Raw genomic sequence first — 24,931 nt, 5'->3', positions numbered from 1 at the left:
TATATATACATATATATGGATAAAAATAAAAACCCTGTCCTCTTCATTAATTACTAAGTACTTTTACATTTTAACTTTCAAAATATAAGTACATTATATATATATGTATATGTATATATTTACATATATATAAATTACTTTGTAAAATGGTAAAAAATAATTCAACATAAAGCATAAAATTTGAAAAACGTGAGGGAAGGGGTGAAGATGGGAGAATTAGATCAGAATGTTAAAATGTATTCCTAAACTTGTCTACTGAATGGAAACTTCTTTAAACAACTACCTAAAGAAAATATAAACTGTATTAAAATATATATTCAATAGTGCAAAGAAACATTGGATTTTCAAAAATCCAAAAAATGTAAGGGACAGTTATATCTAGAAAAACAGGGCCATCGATAGAAGTAGTTACTGGTTAATAACCATAGTATCTTTAAATAGGTTTTAAGTTTTAGTTAATATTTATTTTTATTTTTTCATCTTACTTTTATGTGCTAGGAAATTATAGATACTATTTTGTTATACTAGGCCATTGATTTTTGTCCACTTACATAACTTCTGGACACATATATATATATATATATATATATGTATGTATGTATAGTGGAGTTTTAACTATTGTTTCTTACTGTTCCTTAAGTTTGTTGCACTGGCAAGATCTTTATCACAGGAAACAGGAAAAAAGAAAAGAAAAAGGTTCATCTGCATTGTATTAGAAGGATATTTAGATAAATTAATCCTGCAGAGACTGAGATATTGGATAAAACTATTAACACTTTAAAAGTATTCATTTAAACTAAATAAAGACTGGAATATGGGTATTAATCATGAAATGAGAGAATATTCACAATTAAGCTATTTTGTTTGGTGCTTTAAGGAAAAAGACAACAGGCTGTATCATGAGACAAGAGAAAATGATTTGTTTTGCAGAACTACGATTTTTAACTCATGGTGTAGTACTTGCTTGCAAGGGCTTTACCACTGGAACTGTGCCCCCAGACTGCAAAAATGAAATTCTAAAGTATTCATGGAGTCTGGTTGTAGGAGATTGGGCTTATAATCCTATCTACTTGTGAAATTGAGGTTGAAACTTTAGCAGTTCAAAACCAACTCAGAAAAAAATGTTTGAAAGACCTAAATTCAATCAATAAAACTATCCGTAAATAATTGAAATTGTTTATGTCCAGATAAGGTTTGATAATAACCTCTGAAAAGTGATTCTAAAAAAGTACATTGATAATTATGTAAATGTATTATTTTTTGTCAGTCTGATGAATAAAATGAAAACTGAAAATATAAAACAACAATTCTGTCATGAAATTTGGGAGCCAATAATACAAATACTTTTTTTTTGCCAGTCCTGGGCTTGAGCTCAGGTTCTGAGCACTGTCCTTGGACTTTCTCAAAGCTAGAGCTCTACCATTTGAGCCTCAGCACCACTTCAGGCTTTTTCCTATGTATATGGTACTGAGGAATCGAACCTGGGTCTTCATGCATGTTAGGCAAGCACTCTACCACTAGGCCAAACTCTTGGCCCTACAAATACTTTTTTAGTGTAATACTTGATTAGAAATTATAGCTCTGAGATTGGGAGTTGACTTTGAGCAACACAGCGAGTCTACATCATGTAACTTCCTATAATGCTGCCAAAAGAAAATGCATGGAGCAAAGATGCAAATCCCTTCAGTTGTAATATGAAGCAAAAGCTTTTAGCTATGGCTTCTATAATTGTATTAGTGAAAGTTCTTTCTTATGAAAGAATTGCATGGGTACACTCCTCAAGTCATAAAATAAAAGTTTCCCCAAGTTGTCAGCATTGTTGTATAAAATTCTTTAATTCAATTCCCCAGAGCCTAACACTGCCAAGGGAAGTCGTGTGAATATTGTGAACACAAATCTGATAGTCTGTTGGCTTGTCACACAGCAGGATATACAAACTAAATGCAGAAGCTATAAAACTACTTCTTTTTCTATTTGTGTGACTTTGTAAGTTAATTTTTCACTGACTTTTTGATGGAGATTTGTTTTAAATGATAAAACAGTGCACATATTTGATCTTTTAATACAGCCTCTTTAAGTAATATAATTTGCTTTAATAGTTAATAGATTGCACTTATCCAAGAGTTATGAATGTTTTTGTTCTCATAATATGAGTAATAATTTCTCACTTTATAAAGTAATTCTACATACTACTTATCAGAACAATGTCAAGATAAAACTAGTTTCTTCTCTCACATGGGCAAATATATGATAACTATAACTAGCAATAAGAGCATTTATAATAACAACACTAATAATGATAATCATTTGATTTTCATGGTTTTTCTTGGAAACGATATCTCAAAACATCAGATAGAATTCTTGATTAAACCATTCAAATCTGTAGATTATTGCAAGGAAAATTATCATATCCATGATTTCCTTTAAACTAGTTCTCTACTTGTTAAATTCCTGAATACAAGTCATACACATGCTGTGCTAATGTTATTAAGTGCCATCATAAAAGTTGATCTAAATTTCTCTGTAGGAATCCTTATTTGGACAGTTTTACATCTGGGGAGCATAATTTCTCAATAACTTTTTGTATAATCAGGAATTTTTAAAGTAGCATAACTCAAAACTATGCCTAAATATGTAAGCATGGAGCACTGTTTCTCTTGGTTCAGTAAGAAATAGATTTTTTTTGCCAGTCCTGGGCTTGAGCTCAGGGCCTGAGCACTGTCCTTAGACTTTCTCAAGGCTAGAGCTCTACCACTTGAGCCTCAACACCACTTTTGGCTTTTTTCTATGTATGTGGTACCAAGGAATCAAACCCGGATCTTTGTGCATGCTAGGCAAACACTCTACCACTAGGCCAAACTCCCAGCTCAGAAATAGATTTTTATTTCACTTTTATTTGAAAATTTTAAAGAACACTGCAAAACAGATGGATCTTGGACATATTAGGCTAAGTGAAAATGTTATGAGAACAAATATATGATTTATATGAAATGTCTAGACCAGGAAAAACTATAGAAACAAGACTTGCATCAGTAGACAATCGGGGCTGGAAAAGCTATAGAAATTAGAGAAGAGAGGAAATAGACAATTATGTTTCTGAGGTGATTTAAATTAATATTTATGATTGTTATATTTGTATATATTTTAAATATACTGAAATCATTGGCCTCTATGAAGAGGGTAGACAGCGTATATGTGATAGTATGACTTTTTCTCAGTGTGACAATATATCTGACATAAACAATTTAAGGGAAAATAATTTATTTAAATTCACAGTTTCAGAGATGCCAGTCCATAGTTCTTGGCTCTACTGATTCTAGGCCTATGCTAACGAAAATCATCATGGTGATAGAAACACTGTCAAGACTACTCACCTCAAGATAGGAGAGAAGTATGGAGTGACCAATGGAAGATAAACCCCTGAGGACATGCCCCCAGTGGCCTACTTCTTTCACCTTGATCCACCTCCAAATTTTCATTCTCTCCCAATAATATCATCATATTATGAACCTATCATATAATGAATCTAATCCATTAATTAGGTGTGAACCTTCAGGATCCAATCCTTGTACCAAAGCCTATCAGCAAGCAACCAAAGCCAAAGTACATTTTCCAATATGGCAGTTTCCTATTAAGCCCTGGGCATATATGAATTACAATTCATATTATTGTCAGAAGTTTGGGGCCGGGGTTTTGGCCTACTGGTAGAGTGCTTGCCTAGCATGCATAAAGACCCATGTTGGATTCCTCAGTACCACATATACAATAGAAAAATCCAGAAATGCTGCTGTGGCTCAAGTGGTAGAGCTCTAGCCTTGAGAAAGCCCAAGATAGTACTCAGGCCTTGAGTTCAAGGTCCAGGACTGGCAAAAAAAGACAGAAATTTGTATATAATATCTACTATATCACATTCACTCTGTGTCTTTATCCCAGAGCATTATCAACTATTTCATTTAAATAAAAATAAGAAGTAACCCATTTCATATCAAACAAACCATTCTGCTCAAATATTATAGCTAAGAGATGAATGAGCCTCTAACTTAAGGAAGAGAAAAATACGATGTGAAGGAGATGATGATATCACAATGCTAATGGTAACAATGACAGTGGTTATAACAGGAAAAGTAGAAAAGGGAAAATCACATCACTGAGCATCTGCTAATAAGTGCCAGAAATGCACACAGTACATGAGTTAAATGCTTTAAGTGTTATTTTGTCTTCTTGGTCTAACATCCCTAAAGATATATAACTTTTCTTCTTTTTGTATATGAGGACATTGGGTCACATATAGGTGAAACTATCAAAAAATGGTAGAGTAAGAATTTCAATTAGTAAAGATTAAAAGCCTTTTCCTAACAACTGTAGCCTGAAAGCACACAAATTATATATTGCAAACTATTTTATACACCATTAAAAAAATCAAGAAAAAGGTAGACCCGTTTTAGTAAAGAAAAAATACTTGTTTGCATACCAAGAATGAATGAAAATAATCAATTAAAGTCTGAAACATGTAGGTATTTATTACCAGCTAACTTCAATTTTCACAAGGGCTGAATTAGGCACAGTGTCTTAAATTGAGTTATTTTATCAAAATATAGCCAAACAGGAAAAGACTACAGTTGTACATTTCACATGTACAACTTCCTGAAAATAAACTTAACCAAGTTACCATTTGATATATAACCATAGCCCTGAAGTTTAGTTATCTGATCTCCCAAATAAACTTTCATCTTCAACTTGAATATTTTGAATTTTTTTGTGTGTCTTGTGGCTTGAACTCCACCTGGATGCTGTCCCTGAGCTCTTCAGCTCAAGGTTACCGCCCTACCCCTGGGCCTGGGCGATGTCTTTGAGCTCTGCAGCTCCAGGCTACTGCCCTACCCTTGAGGAAAGCCCCACTTCCTGTTTTCTCGAGGTTAATTGGAGATAAGTCTCAGGTTCTTTTGTGCCCCGGCTGGCTTTCAACCTTAATCCTCAGATCTTCAGCCTCCTAAGTAGCTAGGATTACAGGTGTGATCCACCAATCTGGGCTGAATTCTTTTTGTGCTTGAAATTACACATGTAATGAAGATTATATTGAAATTTTCCATCTCGCTTCTTTATTGATTTTCAGTATTACTTCGCATAGTCAAATATAGCTGCATGAAATGATTAAAATTATTCTTCTTACTAGTCGCAAAATACAAATTACTAAGAATAACTTCAATTCTTTTTACCTAGGGGAAGAATTATATGGATTCAAACTGGAGATTACATCTTTAGTGTTCACTTAAATATTACTACTTTTACATTATAGTACTGTACATAATTTCTATATTTACATCTAAACATCTTCCTCATTAAAATGTTTTTGAGTGTTTTAAAATTTCCATCCAATTTCTTTGCTAGCCTATTGTGATTTGAAGTAATGAAATATGTTACTAAACTACCTTCTTCAATCATTATGTGAAAAAATGCACGTAAAATTAACATTTTCTTCTACTGTGACAAAAACTGATCTTCTCTCGGTCAATCTGCAGACTTCAAGAAGATGTAACATAAGATAGATTAATTAATTTTGTAAATATTGAAAGAGATTATCTAGTATTCTATGAAAATGCAGATGAAGTTAGGTGGCACTCCAGTAATAAAAATATCTCAAAGTCTCAGTGGCTTAAAACATGACAATTTATTTTGCACTTTCGATATAAAGTCCACTGAATGTCCATCCACTTTCTGTGACAAGATTCTTCTAAATGCTGACTTGAAGTACAGAGTTAGAGGTACACTCAGGACTTTAATGGATCCAAGATGGAAACAACCTTTCACTTCTTTCATTCTGTCTTCTAAGTGTAGTCAAATGATATCACCTAACTACAAAGTTTTGAGGATGCAACTAGGAATACAGAAATATATGACAAGCTGTATAGGTTTATTTTGCCATATTCTACAAATAATACAACTTTTTAAAGCATTTTAATGAACAATAATATTTTAAAACTCTATATGGATACAAAATATACTTTAAATGTAGTAGTTTGAACAGCATGTACATATGCACATATATATGTAGTGAGATTCTTTTTTAAAGAAACAGTTACATTTATGAAGCTCCAAGGAGATCTAACATGGCATTACTACATTGCACCCTCCCCAAACCTTACTGAACAATTTCAGTATTCTCACTGCAAAAACTTGAGGAGACATCAGGCTATTTTTCTCTACTAAATGTTTTCAATATTTATAATTTTACTGGAGATTCAAGGAAATTGAGATGAAATCCACTGTTATAGAGTCATTAGCCATTGAACTTCAGATCAAGTCAAAATAACTTGTACTATGATTTTACAATTAGCATATTCTTTGCAATAGTATTTTGTTAAGACATATACGTTATGTTACTCAAATATGTTAATTATAGAATCAAAATAATTTTAACCCATTTTAACATTAATGGTGAACATGAATCAACAATAGCCACAAGGCACCAAATCTTAGAAAAATATGGATACAAGATGATAAATAATTGCATTCTCACATAAAACTAACTCTTATTTTGATTCTTATGCTTGAGACAACAAACTTTTAACAATACGTTCTACTATTTTGGCAGTTGTTTATATAACAAGATACATAAAATACTAGAGGTCTGGAACTCAATTTCTTCACAGTAAACCAGCTTCAATATGAAGGCATTAAAAATTTTAAAAACCTTCCCTTTACATGCTAAATATTTTGACAAGTGTGCAATTAAAGACAATAATGAAATTAATATAGCAAGATTTAAAGGCAACCAATATGAATTTATATCATAAGCATAAATCATATTAAAAGGAATACTAGTTATAAAGAATATGCTCGATAATTAAAGTAATGATATTAAAAGGTGCACACCATTCAGAATCTTTATGAATGAATGAATACTAAAAATCATTTAAAATGATTCTCCCTTAAAGGCTATCATTTAATTTAAACTATATAATGTTCTAATGCTAAGTATTCTCCATTTTGTAGTAGTGAATAATTTTCAAGAAACAGTCATCAATATTGAGAGCTTGTGTTAAAAACTGCTCTTTTTTTGTTCATTTGAAGCAACTTACACTGTCCTAAAATTTCTTTAAGAAAAAAATTGCTACTGCATTGGCAAAAATAGAATGTATAAGGATCAAAGGCACACAATTTAGCTATCCAGAGTCACAAATACTCACTGCCATCTCCCTGATGCGAGCCCTTTCCCCATGTAAACAAAAACTTACTGAAGGCAAAGCTAAAATAAATTAATCTATAGAAGTAAATATTTTGGAACATCAGTGTTGAGTTCCTGCTTTAAAAATGTCAACTATGTTATCAGGATATTTCTGCTTATACTCTAAATATGTCTATAAATTAAATACATTGAAATTTAGCTGCATTTTGATCAAAATTATTATATAAAATACTTGTGTTTTACTCAAAACTTTTAAACTACTAGTATGACAAATAGAATTCTAGTTCCTCGAGGAAGGTCTATTGGAAGAAAAGACAAACAAATCGGTAGGTAAAAGAATTCATACATTCAAGATACAAGCAAAAATACGTTCCTTTTGGCACAGTATCAGACTGGCAACTAGAAACAATTACTAACACAGGAAAACTCATGCATTTTGGTAAATAGGCCCTAGTTTTCACAGTTGAAGTTTATTTTAGACTTTGTTTTTCATATATAGAAAACTTCCTTATTTTTTCTCCTTTAGGTTATCCCTAGTTTTAACCAGACTTCTTTTTCTTCTTTTTACTATGCGACTTATGCTTCTTCTTCTTCCTCTTCTTCTTCTTCTTCTTCTTCTTTTTTGCTTTTTCCATTGCCTTTTCTTCCTCTTCATGTCTTCTCTTCTTTTTAGTTTTCATCTCTTCATAATCTGAGTCTGTTGAAGACTCCACTGATGTAATATCATCCTCAGGGTAAGCTTTCTTTCTTTTTTTGCTGAAGCTTCTCATATTCTTTTCCTCATCAGTTTCATCCTTGGACTTCCTTTTCTTCTTTAGATAATGCTTCCTTTCTGAGTCTGAGTCATAAGTAGAAGCTTCTAATGATTTGTACAATTGGCTCTTCTTTTTTTTCCTCTTTTTTATGTGTTTCTTTAGTTCCTCCTCAGAATCTGAGGAGCTGCTTGATGTATCAGAACTGGAAGAAGTTGAAGGTGATGATTGAGATGTCTTCCTTTTCTTTTTCTTTTGTTCTTTCTTAGGTGTGCTATCATTTCCTTTTAATATTTTTTCTCTACTCTTTTCAAGCTCTTTCCTCCAAGTTTCATTCATTTTTTCTTCAAATTCTGCTAATGCCTTAGAGCCTTTCCTTTTGTTTTCTAACTGCTTCTTCACTTCTTCCCAAGTTGGCCTTGGTCTGTTCAAATAGTCTTGAATTGTTGGGCCCGAAGATTGAGTTGTGCCCCTCAATCTGGCCATGGCTATAGGGTTCATGTAGGCCACCCGGTTATCCCTCTTCCCCATGATGCCTGATAGTTCTCAGAACAAATTCCTACTTGCAGATGAGAACCGAAATGAGACCTGTTGGAACACCAGGCAAGAGTCCATTCTATGAGAGAAGCAGACAGAAAGATTACACAATACTTTCATTGTACAATGCTTTTATTGTACAATGCTTATAAAGTATAGTATAAATTTCCAAAATCTTACAACTTGGAAGAAAGTATGTACATGGATTGATACCTATTCTTCCTTAAATCTTGTCTTACATGGTATACACAGAATAATCTATACAAAACAGTATTTCTATACATGTGGAACATAGAGCACAATCTAATTACTCTTTTTGATATAAATTTTGGAAGTATCCCTGAAAAATCCTTGTCTCACATGCAAAATCTTACAAAATTGTTCCTTTTAAACTTTTGTGATAGTTTTTATATTCAGTCCCCTATTTACATTATATTGTTTTCAATTTGCTTCAGGCATTGATGATTTTCACTTGTACTACTAATTATTAGTAGTTATTAAGTATTTATTAACAACAAGTTTAGTACTTCCAAGCAATTATCACGCTGAGTCACTAGAGTAAAAGTTAGGATGTTAATTCTAATTGGCCCTATTTCACAGATGGGGAAACTAAGGTCTAGAGAACTTGAGAATAACTTACATGAAGTAAGAAGGTTAATAAATGGTAGGACTTGAACTTAAAGCAACTGCATCCCAAACTCCGCACACATATCATTATTCTATACTGCTTACTTATGTTAAAATTTTAATTACCAGCCTGCGTTTTTGTACTGATACAGAAACTTGAATCCAGAGTTTGGAGTTCTTGTTTAGAACTGGCTCTATATTACTTGAGTCATCCCTCTAATCTGCCATTTTTGCTGGTTTATTGGAGATGGGTATTGGAGAGGATATTTTTCCCAGGCTGACTTTGAACACTGATCATCATTTTCTCAGCTTCAAGCAGCTAAGATTACAAGCATGAGCTACTATTGGTCCCTAATAGCCCTATTTTCCACCAATAATATTTTCCATCCAGGCCTACACTACAACCAGATAGCAATTTTGTCATATTCATCTTGGTATTTAGAATTTTATAATAGTATTTGCTTAGTGATTCTTAACAATGATTCTTTTTTATCATTAATTATGTGCCAGACAGAATATGTCATAAAAAGTTATAGTCTAAGCTTTTGTTTATTTCGATATGCTCTCTTCTTTTTTTGGTAAGATTTGCTAAGGGTTTGTCAATTTTCTTAATTCTTTCAAAGAACCAACTCCTTGTTTTGTTGATTCTTTCTATAGTTTTTTGGATTCCAAATCATTTAATTCTGCTTTGACTTTAATAATTTGCTTTCTTCTACTGGGATTAGGGTTGGTTTGTTGCTCTTTTTCCAGGAGCTTAAGGTGAGACATCCCTCATTTGTCATAATCAGTAGAAACGTTGGGCTCTACTAGCAGAGATCTGAATAGAGCAAAACCTTGATACACAAGGCCATATAGTATGAAGCTAATTGAAAGGACCTCCAGGATATTGAAACAAAAGCCATTTAACGAATGACTGTTGTCCTTAATGTACTATGTTATCTCTCATCTCCTTTGCTGTCCCTTGGGTATCTCATATTGTTACAGTATCTCACTTTGTTATCTGATATATTGAATTTATTTGTATTTGGTTATTTGAAATTTGATAGGGAAGGGGGGAAAACCAAGACGGGGGGTAGGGTGGGGAGGGGAGGGTAATGGGTTCCAAGACATGTGAAAGGGTATCAATGTATGTGAATTAATGCACCTTCTATCTTGCAAATATCATATAACCCTTTTATTAATTACAATAAAAATATATAGAAAAGAAAAAAGTTATAGTCTAATAAAGATAATTGTCATTGCACAAATATCAAACAAATGAAGATGCAATTGTGTTTGGAGACAGGAAATAAAAATACATGATATGAATAAAGGTGCAATGAGATACCTAATTCAGCGAAGTTAAGTCTAAGATATTCATATATAATTTTAAGACCTGATAGATAAGCTGGAAGTAGGCAGAAAAAGCAGCTAATCAGGATGTAGCAATAAAAGGACTAGAATGGAATGAATATTCTAAGCAGATGGAATATTTTATAAGGTCTTAGGTTGCAAAAGGAAAAGCCAAAAGGAGATTATATACTGAAGTAAATTATTTATTGTCAATTTATCATTCTTAAAAGTGCTGATGCCAGTGGTCCATGGACAAGATCAAATAAAATCAACTGGAATATAATCTTATTAAAAACATACTATAAGCAAGGTGCCAGTAGGCTCAGAGCTGTAATCCAATCTACTGTGGAGGCTGAGATCTGAGAAACATGGCTGAACACCAGCCCAGATAAGAAAATCCATGAGACTTTTATCTCCAGTTAACCACCAGGCAACAGGAAGTGATGCTATAGCTCAAAGCAGTATGTGCTAGCCTTGAGCAAAAAAAGGCTTAAGGACAATACTCAAACCCTTAGTTGAAGCCCCACAACAGACCAAGAAAATAATATTAACAAAAAACAAAAACAAAATATACTTTAATGCTTCACGGTGTAGTTTCTTAAGTTGAAAATCTTTCCCAGGATAATTAGCAGTCTTTCTAACACTTACTTTAAACACAAAGCTCTTCTGCAAAAGTTCTGAACCATTGGATGAGGATGTTATTAACAAAATACTATGTTTTTTCTTCACACTGGCTTCTGCTACAGAAAGAAATGCCTTTTGGGAAGGCTACTTGTAGGATTTATGATAGCAGTGTATCTACTACGCTATGAACTTATATAAACCAATTATATATATAAAACAGTATCTTTACCACAACATATTTTGCCATGTCATACTCTCAGAAGAAATAAGAAACAAAGGGGGCATGTGGAGAAATTCAAACATACTTCATAATTTCCTAACAATATTAACTCTAGCAAGAATGTAACATTTATCTTATTTTCTATACAATAAAACTCCAGCATGAACATGGATCAAAGACGTCAAGGTAAAGGCCAACACACTGAAAACTTTACAAGAAGGAATAGGAAATACACTAGGCCTCCTTGGCACAGGTCGAAACGTTCTTAATAAGGACCAAGAATCACAACAAATCAGAGAAAGGCTGGATAAGTGGGACTGCATTAAACTGCAGAGCTTTCGTATGGCAAAGGACATAGCTAGTAAATTAATTAGGAAGCCTACAGAATGGGAGAAGATCTTCACCAACCATACAACAGACAAAGGCCTCATATCTAAAATATATCAACAGCTCAAAACTTGAATCACTCCAAAACTAATCTCCAAAGAAACAACCATCCCATTAAAAAATGGGCCAAAGACTTAAAGAGAGTCTTCTCTGAAGAAGAAATAACAATGGCTCATAGACACATGTAGAAATGCTCGACATCTCTAGCCATAAAAGAAATGCAAAGGAAAACAACTCTAAGATTCCACCTCACTCCATTTAGAATGGCCAGGATCAAGAAAACTAATAACAACAGGTGCTGGAGGGGATGTGGCCAGGAGGGATCACTACTACACTGTTGGTGGGAGTGCAAACTCATTCAACCACTATTGAAAGCAGTATGGAAGTTCCTCAGAAGATTGAACATTGAGCTCCCCTACAACCCAGCAATTCCACTACTAGGCATTTACGCAATTGTCCAGAAGCAGGGACATACTAAATCCACTAGCACAGCGATGTTCATTGCAGCACTATTTACCATAGTAAAGACATGGAACCAACCTAGATGTCCCTCAGTTCATGAGTGGATCAACAAGATGTGGTATTTATAAACAATGCAATTCTATGCTGCTGTCAGAAAGAATGGCATTGCCCCATTTGTTAAGAAATGGAAAGACTTAGAAAAAATCTTATTAAGTGAAGTAATCCAGACTCAAAGGAACATAGGCTCAATGGTTTCCCTCATTTGTCATAATCAGTAGAAACCTTGGATCTCCTAGTAGAGATTTGCAGTAGAGCAAAACCTAGATACATAAGGCCATATAGTATGACGCTAAATGAAAGGACCTGTAGGATATAGAAACAAAAGCCATATAATGAGTGATTGTTGTCCTTAATGTACTATGTTATCTCTCATCTCTTTTGCTGTCCCTTGGTTATCTCATATTATAAGAGTATCTCACTTTGTTATCTGATATATTGCATATATTTGTATTTGGTTATTTGAAATTTGATAGGGAAGGGGGGAAAACAAGATGAGGGGTGGGGGTAGGGGGTGGAAATGGGGACCAAGACATGAGAAAGGGTATCAATGTGCGTGAATTAATGCACCTTCTATCTGGCACATATAATGTAACCCTTCTATTAATTATAATACAAATAGGTGAATTACTTCACATCAATTGATACCCTTTCTCATGTCATGGTCCCCATTTCCCTCCCCCCCACCCATCACTCATGTTGTTTTCCTCCCTTCCCTAGCCAATTTCAAATAACCAATCAATACATCAGATAACAAGGTAAAATATTGTAACAATATGAGATAACCAAGGGACAGCAAAAGAGATGAGAGATAACATAGTACATTAAGGACTACAATCACTCATTATATGGCTTTTGTTTCTATATCCTGGAGGTCCTTTCATTTAGCATCATACTGTATGGCCTTATGCATCTAGGTTTTGTTCTATTATAAACCTTTGCTGTGAAAGCCCAAGGTTTCTACTGATTATGATGAATCAGGGAAACCATTGAGCCTATGTTCCTTTGAGTCTGGCTTACTTTACTTAATATGACTGTTTCTATGTCTTTCCATTTCCTTACAAATGAGGCGATGTCGTTCTTTCTGATGGCAGTATAGAATTCCATTGTGCATAAATACCACATCTTGTTGATCCACTCATCAACTGAGGGACATCTGCATTGGTTCCATATCTTTGTTATGGCAAATAGTGCTGCAATGATCATCGTTGTGCTAGTGGATTTAGTATGTCCTTGTTTATGGACAATTGGGTAAATGCCAAATAGTGGAATGGCTGAGGTATAGGGGAGTTCTATGTTTAGTCTTTTGAGGAACTGCCATACTGCTTTCCATAGTGGTTGAATGAGTTTGCACTCCCAACAACAGTGTAGTAGTGATCCCTCCTGGCCACATCCTCTCCAGCATCTCTTATTATTAGTTTTCTTGATCCCGGCCATTCTGACTCGAGTGAGGTGGACTCTTAGAGTTGTTTTGATTTGCATTTCTTTTATGACCAGAGATATTGAGCATTTCTTCATGTGTCTATAGGCCATTCTTATTTCTTCTTCAGGGAGGTCTCTGTAAGACTTTGGCCCATTTTTTAATAGGATGGTTGTTTCTTTGGAGATTAGTTTTAGAGTGATTCAATTTTTTAAGCTGTTGATATATTTTAGATATGAGGACTTTGTCCATTGTATGGTTAATGTACACCTTCTCCCACAGTGTAGGCTTACGAGTTAATCTCCTAGCTGTGTTCTTTGCCATACAGAAGCTCTGCAGTTTAATGCAGTCGCACTTATCCAGACTTTATCTGATTTGTTGTGATTCTTGGTCCATATTAAGAAAGTTCTGCTTCAGCCCTTATTTTACATTTCTATATCACTTAAATATATTAAAAATTAACAAAAATGACATGACAATATGTTAAGCTATGCATATAGCAAATGTGTTTCTACATTTTGATGGGCAACATAGACTGATCAATATATATGCATTTCAAATTACAATACTTTAAAAAGGAATAAAAATGTGGTTGTGGGTCCTATGGGGACCCACAAGGATTTTCTTTAATTATATTGTTCGCATGTGATAAGTTTCTTTATATACTTTAATCAAAATAAAACTTCATGACAGATAAAATATGTAAGCAAATATGAATATTATAAAAACAAATAAATTATAAATTTAAATATAATTTTTCCCATTTTTTCTTTGGAAAATACAGTGTTTAAATAAGACAGTATCTAGTTAATAGCCAATGAGTTTATTTTTGTCATATTCAAAGAAAGTAATCTGTATTTTAAACATTTATCAATCTTACTTTTTTTTCACTTTAAGTAGAACTTTTAGAACCAGGAGTGGTGGCTCATGCCTGTAATCCTAGCTATACAGGACTGAGAGATCTGAGGATCGCACTTCCAAGCCAACCCAGGCAGTAAAGTCAGTACGTCTTTTATCTGGCCAATATAATACAACTCTTCTATTAATTACAATAACAATATATTAAAAAAGAAAAATTAAAGCAAAAAAAGGAAAAAGAGAATAGAAATATTTACCCATTCTCATCTAGTCCTTTTTACTGCATACAAATGAAAAATGATATCACCTAAATGATCTTTCATGCTTTCATGTAAGCATTTTCCTCCCATAAGGACTCTAGCATTCTCTCAACATTTTAGTAGTAAGAGGCTAATCCATAGTAGCTAAAGTCATGATATCATACTGTAAACTGGAATGTTATATCTGTTAGCCTAGGAAGTATGAAACACTGAGTTCAAATCCTAGTATTACCAAAAAATATAAAGATAGATAGATAGATAGATGGATAGACAGATAATTAAAATCAAGTCATACATTTGGAGAAAAAAGCTGACAAAAAGGTTGGATCTATAATATCTGAAAGTCTCTTTGTAACTTACTGTATGACTGAATATTATCATCATACTCACTAAATGTTGGTCATTGCTGATAGGTAATGTTCTTTTGTGTATCTTTAGTTTATTTTCATTTTTTATTATTTTTATTTGCCAAAATGTATTAAAAATTAAATATTGCTATTCCCTATTGCATTAAATGCAAATTCGTAACATTGTTTTTCAAAATATTTTCAAAGCTTTTTGTCTCCAGTACCATTTAATTTTGCTCCAATTTTTACATTTTATGTTGGAAAAGGGAATAAATCTATTTGTATCTCAAAAATATCTGGTTAAATCCTGTTTTATCAGTGACCTATAAAATTTAATATCAGTATCTCTATATTTATATAATTGTTCCTTGGATTCTTCCTATTTTCTTCATATTATTTCCTTTAGTTAATTGGAAACAAATCCTAAGGCAACTTTCGAGTGTGTAGGATTTTTCTTCTTTTCTTTGTTGTAATTAGTAAAAGGGTTACATGATATTAGCCAGATAAAAGGTGCATTAATTCACATACATTGATACCCTTTCACATGTCTTGGTACCCGTTTCCCTCCTCCCCCCACACCCCGCACCCGTCTTGGTTTTCCCCCTTCCCTATCAAATTTCAAATATCCAAATACAAATAAATTCAATATATCAGATAACAAAGTGAGATACTATAACAATATGAGATAACCAAGGGACAGCAAAGGAGATGAGAGAACATAGTACATTAAGGACAACAATCATTCATTATATGGCTTTTGTTTCAATATCCTGGAGGTCCTTTCAATTAGCTTCACATTATATGGCCTTATGTATCAACATTTTGCTCTATTGCAGATCTCTGCTAGGAGAGCCCAAGGTTTCTACTGATTATGACGAATGAGGGAAACCACTGAGCCTAAGTTCCCTTGAGTCTGGCTTACTTCACTTAATATGATTTTTTTCTAAGTCTTTCCATTTCCTAACAAATGGGGCGATGTCATTCTTTCTGACAGCAGCATAGAATTCCATTGTGTACAAATACCACAACTTGTTGATCCACTCATCAACTGAGGGACATCTAGGTTGGTTCCATATCTTTGCTATGGTGAATAGTGCTCCAAAGAACATTGTTGTGGTAGTGGATTTAGTATGTCCTTGTTTCTGGATGGTTGGGTAAATGCCAAGTAGTGGAATTGCTGGGTCACAGGGGAGTTCTATGTTTAGCCTTTTGAGGAACTGCCACACTGCTTTCCATAGTGGTTGAACGAGTTTGCACTCCCACCAACAGTGTAGTAGTGATCCCTCCTGGCCACATCCCCTCCAGCATCTGTTATTATTCGTTTTCCTGATCCCGGCCATTCTAACTGGAGTGAGGTGGAATCTTAGAGTTGTTTAGATTTGCATTTCTTTTCTGACCAGAGATGTTGAGCATTTCTTCATGTGTCTAAAGGCTATTTTTGTTTCTTCTTCAGAGAAGACTCTCTTTAAGTCTTTGGCCCATTTTTTAATGGGATAGTTGTTACTTTGGAGGTTAGTTTTGGAATGATTCAATTTTCTGAGTTGTTGATATATTTTAGATATGAGGCCTTTGTCCGTTGTTTGGTTGGTGAAGATTTTCTCACACTCTGTAGGCTTCCTAATTAATTTACTAGCTATGTCCTTTGCCATACAAAAGCTCTGCAGTTTAATGCAGTCCCACTTATCCAGCCTTTCTCTGATTTGTTGCGATTCTTGGTCCTTATTAAGAAAGTTTCGACCTGTGCCAAGGAGGCCTAGTTTATCTCCTATTCCTTACTGTAAAGTTTTCAGTGTGTCAGCTTTTACCTCCAGGTCTTTGATCCATTTGGAGTTAATTCTAGTGCAAGGTGACAAAGAAGGATCTAACTTTAGTTTTCTGCAGGTGCTTAACCAGTTCTGCCAGCACAACTTGTTGAAGAGGCTATCTTTCTTCCATTCTATTTTTTTGGCTCCCTTGTCAAAGATTAGGTGGCCATAGGTCTATGGTTTAATATCTGGGTCCTCAGTTCTATTCCATTGGTCTTCAGGCCTGTTCCTGTGCCAGTACCAAGCTGTTTTGAGAATTATAGCTCTGTAATAGAGTCTAAAGTTTGGAATTGAAATTCCTCCTGTGCTGTTCTTTCTGCTAAAAAGTGTTTTTGCTATACGGGGTCTTTTATTATTCCATATGAAATTTTGGATTTCCTCTTCTATTTTTTTAAAGAATGACATTGGGATATTGATGGGTATTGCGTTGAATTTGTAGATAGCTCTTGGCAAGATTGTCATTTTCACAATGTTGATTCTTCCAATCCAGGAGCATGGGAAGTTTTTCCATTTCCTTAGTTCTGCTTTAATTTCCTTTTTTAGGGTTTTAAAGTTTTCATTAAAAAGGTCCTTTACATTCTTAGGTAAGCTAATTCCTAGGTACTTTATTTTCTTCGAGGCTATTGTGAAAGGAGTTTCTTTTCTGATTATTGCCTTGTTCCTCTCACTGTTGGCGTAAAAGAAGGCAGTTGATTTTTGAGGGTTAAGTTTATACCCTGCTACTCTTCCAAAGTTTTGAATCAGCTCAAGGAGCTTGGGAGTAGAGTCTGTAAGATTCTTTAAATACAGAATCATATCATTTGCAAAGAGGGATAATTTTATTTCCTCTTTCCCTACTCGAATCCCCTTTATGCTTGCTTCTTGCCTTATTGCACTGGCTAGGAATTCTAGTACTATGTTAAAGAGTAGTGGAGAGAGTGGGCATCCTTGTCTCGTTCCTGATTTTAGAGGGAATGGCTTTAGATTTTCACCATTAAGTGTAATACTTGCAGTGGGTTTCTCATACACAGCCTTTGCTACATTGAGGAATGTTCCATGGATTCCTAGTTTCTCCATAGCTTTTAACATAAAGGGTTGTTGGATCTTGTCAAATGCCTTTTCTGTGTCTATTGAGACAATCATGATTTTTGTCCTTGCTCCTGTTGATGTGTTGAATTATATTAATTGATTTGCGTATGTTGAACCAGCTTTGCCTCCACGTGATGAGTCCAGTTTGATCATAGTGTATAATTTTTTTGATGAGTTGTTGTAGACGGTTGGCCCGTATTTTGTTGAGAAGTTTTGCATCGATGTTCATTAAAGATATAGGTCTATAGCTCTCTTTCTTTGATGAATCTCTGTCTGGTTTGTGGATGAGGGTTACACTGGCTTCATAGAATGAGTTTGGTAAAGAACCTTCATTTTCAATTTCGTTGAAGAGCTTGAGGAGTATTGGTGTGAGCTCTGCTTTGAAGACCTTATAGAATTCAGCTGTGAATCCATCTGGCCCTGGGCTTTTCTTAGGTGGAAGTTCTCTAATAGCCATTTCTATTTCAGAGCTTGAAATAGGCCTGTTGAGTTGGCTTAATTCTTCTTGTTTTATCAGTGACCTATAAATTTTTAATATCAGTATCTCTATATTTATATAATTGTTCCTTGGATTCTTCCTATTTTCTTCATATTATTTCCTTTAGTTAATTGGAAACAAATCCTAAGGCAACTTTCAAGTGTGTAGGATTTTTCTTCTTCTTTTTTTAAAATATATTTTTATTGTAATTAATAGAAGGGTTATAGTAAATTCACCAGATAGAATATGCATTACTTCACAAACATTGCTACCTTTTCTCATGATTTTGTCCCCATTTCCCCACCTTCTCCCCTCAGCTTGTTTTCCCCCTTCCCTATCCAATTTCAAATAAACAAATTAACATATATACAACATATTGGAAACAAGTTAAGATACTGTAACAATATGAGATAACCAAGGGACAGAAAAAGAGATGAGAAATAACATAGTACATGAAGAACAACAATCACTCATTTATGCCTCTTCTTTCCATATCCTGGAGCTCCTTTCATTTAGCCTCATCCTACGTGGCCTTGTGGACCAAGTTTTGTTGTACTGCAAACCCCTGTTAGAAGTGTGTGGGATTTTCTGTGTATTCAAAGTAATGATTACATTGCTGAGTGCAGAGTAATGTGTCATTAAAGAACTGATAATTTAAATTAATTATTCACATTCATATATTCAATATCTGAAGATCATGCACACTCATTGCATTCTTAAAACTGAGATAAATGTTGTCAAGGGGATAAGGAGCAAATAGTATGTGATCTTTCATATCACGGGGCTTAGTATATACACAGAAAGTGGTTAAACCATACATGACTATATTCAAAACAGTAACAAGAAGCAATATATGATCAAGAGAAAAGGAAAAGGAAAATTCAGTGATTAAAATATCAGAAAAATGGAGAACTACATTGAGTCTTAAAAGTGATATTAAATGCATTTTTGTTAGGTAGCTATGTTTACTGAGAAGAGCATACATAAGAATTGAAAGATTAGCCAGGTGCGTTGTCTCATGCCTGTAATCCTAGCTACTCAGGAGGATAAGATGTGAGGATCAAGGTTCAAAGCCAGCCCAGGCACAAAAATCCTTGAGACTCTTATCTCCAATTAATCACTAGAAAACAGGAAGTGGGGTTTGACTCAAGAGTAAGGCAGTAGCCTTTAGATGAAGAGCTCAGGGACAGTCCCAGGCCCAGGGATAGGGCAGTGGCCTTGACCTGAATAGTTCAGGGACAGTGCCTAGGCCAGTTTCAAGCCCCATGACCCACAAGAAAAGAATTCAAAAATTATGTACAGGGTTTTGGAGAAAGTGAAATTCAAAAAAAAACCTGAGACACTGAAGAGAATAGGTAGAAATTCCTTATGAAGAAGTAGTCAAAATAACCAATTGCTGAACATTAATGTGAATGGTGTTCCATAGACACAGTGTATATCTGTTGTATTCTAAACCACTAAACATTCATTTTCTGTTTCTTAACACTCATTTTCTATTTAAAATAGTCCGGTAGGAATATCAGCAGAGATGCTAATTTTCTTTTCTTTCTTTTTTTTTTGCCAGTCCTGGGCTTGAGCTCAGGGCCTTGAGCAATGTCCTTGGACTTTCTCAAGGCTAGAGCTCTACCACTTGAGCCTCAGCACCACTATCGGCTTTTTTCTATGTATGTGGTACCAAGGAATCGAACCCAGGTCTTCATGCATTCTATGCAAGCACTTTAACCACTAGGCCAAACTCCCGGCCCAGTGCTAATTTTCTTGTAGCAAGTAGCAAATAATTAGGTTGAAAATATATAAAGCTCCAGCATATCTGATTTGACATTGTGATTAGATTGTTCAAGCTATATTCTATTTTCTAGAGATATGAAGCAATCCCGATGCTTTTCCAATGAATTACATATTGTGTAAATTAATCATAATTTGTTTCTGTGTCTTACAAACAACTAAGAAGAAGTAATCAATACAGTTAATTGTTCTTTACAATATTATGTTGAAGAGGATACTGTGGATATGTTACAATAATTTCCAACGGCACACAGATATAAGATGGAAATTATAGGTATTTCTAACATTGGAAACTGAGTTCTAGAAAATTACTCACTAGATGTTTTGTGACTTGGCCGAGATTTAAACTCTTTAATTTCAAGCAAGAATCCTTTTCCGTATAATTGCTGAATGACTGTCATTCGCTGAATTGTCACTATAGATTTTCAAGAACGATAAACAGGGAATAATGAAAATGGCATTTTAGAAAGGTAAATTTTTACAGCATTATGTACGTAGAAGGGAAGGAAGAGAGTCTCAGTTATAAAGATAAGTGAAGATATGTTAAATAGTCTAGATGGAAATGACGAATATCTGAATAGTAAAATGACAGTTGGAAATATACAGAAAGGAACAGTAACTGAAATACTCACTCATCATAGCTCTCTTCCTGCAATATTGGTCCAATTAATAACTTTTTATACTACTTTGTAAGAACTTTTGTTTCAGTAAGCATGAGCCTTACTGAATTAAATAGAATCTCCTAGTAAGCATATCATATCTTATATGCAAGCAAACATCATTTGCAGATAAATTAAGTGCACATAATTTGGAAAAAAGTGTGATTTTTCTAGTGATTTTATGATCAAATATAATTGTCTTCAGATCATTACAAAATCTCAGGAAAAGGGGACTTCACAAACTCTTGATAGGCCTTAGTAGGACTGGGCTTTAATTTCTCCAAAAAGGTAAAGATAAACTTTTCAGAAGAATGCTTCTCTCAGTAATGATGTTCATTTACCAAGAAACAAAAATCCTACCAAGAAAAGTGATCTTCTATATGCAGAGTAGTAAATCATCTCAATAGGAATCATCTCAATAAAGTAAAATGAAATAAACAACTCAAATGAAAGTAATTTTACTTTACTTTGACTATGTATGTAATGGACATGCTGGTGTTCATCTATTATCTCAGCTACACAGGAAAGGTAAATTCAAGGATCACAGTCTGGGTAAAGCAGGAGAAAGGTGAGACATTCAAGCAATTAAAAAAAAAGGACTGTAAGCATCACTCAAATGTTAGAGCACCTGCCTAGAAAGCACAAGATCCTCACTACTGTAAAACTAACTAAATAAATAAATAAATACTTCATAGTAGTAAATACAAAGTAACCGGTCTTCATTTCTTCTAATTACATAAAGTTTGCTGCATATGTTGTTAGATATTATACTACCTATATGGAAACAAGAACACTTAATTTGTATAAATAACGTTATATAGATGGAAGCACATTTCAACATGTCTTCTCAAATGATATTCTACTCTATTATGCACGTACTTTGATAATATATATATATAAGTACATATGTTATTTATGCTCTAAGTTAGGAAAATATGTCCTCCACTTCTAGTTTTATACATGTTGTCAAGTAATTAAATCTTCAGAAGCTTCTTTCTGAGTAAAAGAATTGTTTTGAAAGGGTATGGTTGTCCATATCTGTAATCTTAGTTATGTAGAAGTGGAGAAGGTAGGAGGGTAGTGAACTATGTCCAAACCAGAAAATACATGAGATTCCATCTGAAAAATATCTTAAAGAAAAACTATTTTAAAATGTTTATGCTGTAGAGTACTTGCTTAGCAAGTACAAAGCTCAGTTTCCAAAATCCAAGTGCCATCAAAATAAAGTATTTATTAAACAATAATGAAACTGGTGAAAAGGTAGGTGCAAGTGACTCACACCTATAATCCTAATTGATATCAGTAAGACTGCAAATCCAGGAAGAAAAGCTCATAAGAATCCTTCACAAATAGTAGCTTGATGCATTGATGAGCATCTGTTATCCCAAGCTAAGTGAAAGACAAATGACTGGGAGTGTGACGGTTCCAAAGGAATCCAAAGAGAGGAGTACCTAAGACTCTCCGTGTTCGGAAGTTGAGTGCTGTGTTATTGAGCTGTGATTTTCACATAGTTGATACAATTGAGGTCAATGATCTGAGCAATAGGACAAGAGACAATATGAAGTGAGCATTTAAATTTTTATCACAACATATAGTATTCTAAATTTATTTATTTATAACATTATAAATTTATTTATTTCAGAATGTTCAAAGTAAAAAATCATAGCTATAAATATTATGAAGAAAAGCTATAATGTAACTGATTTAGGGTTGTTATATTTTATAATATAGATAGTTTGAAAGAGTTCTATATTTTTATTTTATAATTGAATAAAAGTGTAAATGAGAGGACAGACAAAGATTAATGGAAGGAGTATGTAACATGCATGTATAGAAATACCATATATATAATTTGTTATTCAGAGGTTCTGCAATTTAATGAAATCCATTTCTCTATCATTTATGTGATTTATTGTTTCTAGTTCTTTATTAAGAAAGTTTCTACCTGTGCCAAGGAGCCATAGTGTTTCTAATACTCCAGTAATATTTTCAGGGCATGTTTATGGCCACAAACAAGGCCATATTAAACTTACCAACACAATCAAGTTAATTGCAGCATCGTTTACCATACCTAAGATTTGGAACCAACCCAGATGCCCCTCAGTAAGTGACTGCATCAAGAAAATGTGGTGTATCTATTATATATTATAATATTATATATATTATGTATTATATATAATGGAGTTCAATGCTTTCATCAGAAAAAAATGGCATTACCCCACGAAGCAATCCAGCTCAAAGAAATATAGGTTGTATGTTTTTTCTCATTTGTAATAATTAGAATATTTCTATTACATTCTTACAAAAGACCAAAATGGCCCAATCACAAGGTTCATATGACCATACATAATGACGTGTATAAAGATAATTTTAAACAATAGGTTTCTAAAACATACTGTTTTGCAATTATTTCATTTTTGTTTCTTTTTGTTTGTGTTTTTGTTTGCTGTACCCTTTGTCTTGTGTATAAGTTTATATGATCTATGGAAAGAAAGGGAATCACAGAAACAGCAGGAACAAGAATGAACTAATGCAATAGTGACACTCATTAGACTTTAAGTTGTAAACGAACTTTAGAACATGAGGTGAAACGGAGTGTGGAGGGGATATCAGGATAAACTTAGGGGGGTGGGTAACAGTGTCCAAAGAAATCTCATCATCGTATGTATCTGTAAACCCCTGTAAATCACTTTCAAAATAAGTTTAAAAAAAGAGAGTTGAATTCAGAAGATTTGTCAATTTCTTAAAGGCTAATTAAAAACCTCTTTCTGCATATGTCCTATGTGATTACTTTTTGTAAACTTTAATTATACTCAAATGTGTATTGTGCTTGTATGAATACCATGTAATAGCAGAGGGCAGCCATTGTTTAGAGTTTTTCCCTGTGAATGATCACTATATGATAATAAAGCAGCAATATATATATATATATAGTAGGTTAATATATAAAAGAATATATTAAATTTCTTGATTATGGCCATTCTAACTGGAGTGAGGTGGAATTTCAAAGTTGTTTTGATTTTCATTTCTTTATGACCAGAGATGTTGAGCATTTCTTCATGTGTCTATAGGCCATTCTTATTTCTTCTTCAGAGAAGACTCTCTAAGTCTTTGGCCCGTCTTATAGTGGGATGGATGTTTCTTTGGAGATTACTTTTGAAGTGATTCAATTTTTTGAGCTGTTGATATATTTTAGATATGAGGCCTTTGTCCATTGTAGATCTTTGTCCAGTGAAGATGTTCTCCACTCTTTAGGCTTTCTAGTTAATTTCCTAGCTATGTCCTTTGCCATACAGAAGCTCTGCAGTTTAATGCAGTCCCACTTATCCAGTCTTTCTCTGAATTGTTGTATTTCTTGGTCCTTATTAAGAAAGTTTCGACCTGTGCCAATGAGACCTAGAGTATCTCCAAATCCTTCTTGTAAAGTTTTCAGTGTATGGGCTTTTACTTCGAGGTGTTTGATCCATTTGGAGTTAATCCAAGTGCAGGGTGACTAAGAAAGATACAACTTTAGCTTTCTGCAAGTGCTTAACAAGTTCTGCCAGCAACATTTGTTGAAAAGTCTGTCTTTTTTCCATTCAATTTTTTTGGCTCCCTTATCAAAGTTTAGGTGACCATAGGTCTGTGGGTTAATGTCTGGGTCTTCAGTTCTATTCCATTGGTCTTCAGGCCTGTTCTTGTGCCAGTAGCAAGCTCATTACAGTTAGAATGGCCAGGATCAAGAAAACTATGTTCATCTCTGCACTATTCACAATAGCCAGGCGATGGAAACAATCCAGATGCCCTACTGCAAATGAATGGATACAGGAAATGTGGTATATATACACAATAGAATTCTACATAGACAAAATAAAATAATGGCATTCACAGGGAAGTGGATGAATCTAGAGCGAATCATGTTGAGTGAGACAAGTCAAGTCCTAAGGATCAAGAGGCGCATGGTATCCTTAATATGTGGCTAATAAATTCAAAGAGAACAAGAGCAAGTATCAAGAACTGCATACCCAAAGCTATGGACATGGTAATGGAAATATAAACCTAACTATATAGACATAAAAACCTATGAC

General features: G+C 33.9%; 1 protein-coding gene across 1 annotated transcript in view; it reads right to left on the bottom strand.

The window, feature by feature from the left end:
- Nucleotides 1-7,393: 7,393 nt before the first annotated feature.
- The window catches only part of LOC150041162 (protein FAM133A-like), a 28,551-nt gene continuing 11,013 nt past the window's right edge, over nucleotides 7,394-24,931 (bottom strand). The window contains exon 3 of the mRNA XM_090326074.1: nucleotides 7,394-8,554. Within this exon, the coding sequence (XP_090182200.1) occupies nucleotides 7,726-8,469 (744 nt within the window). The 5' untranslated portion in view covers nucleotides 8,470-8,554 and the 3' untranslated portion in view covers nucleotides 7,394-7,725. The remainder of the gene's footprint in view (nucleotides 8,555-24,931) is intronic.

Source organism: Megascapheus bottae, chromosome X (genome assembly GCF_031878675.1).
Source record: "Megascapheus bottae isolate mThoBot1 chromosome X, mThoBot2.hap1, whole genome shotgun sequence".
NCBI classification, from domain to species: Eukaryota; Metazoa; Chordata; class Mammalia; order Rodentia; family Geomyidae; genus Megascapheus; species Megascapheus bottae.
The sequence above is the reverse complement of the archived record's forward strand: the minus strand, read 5'-3'. Positions and strand labels throughout refer to the sequence as shown.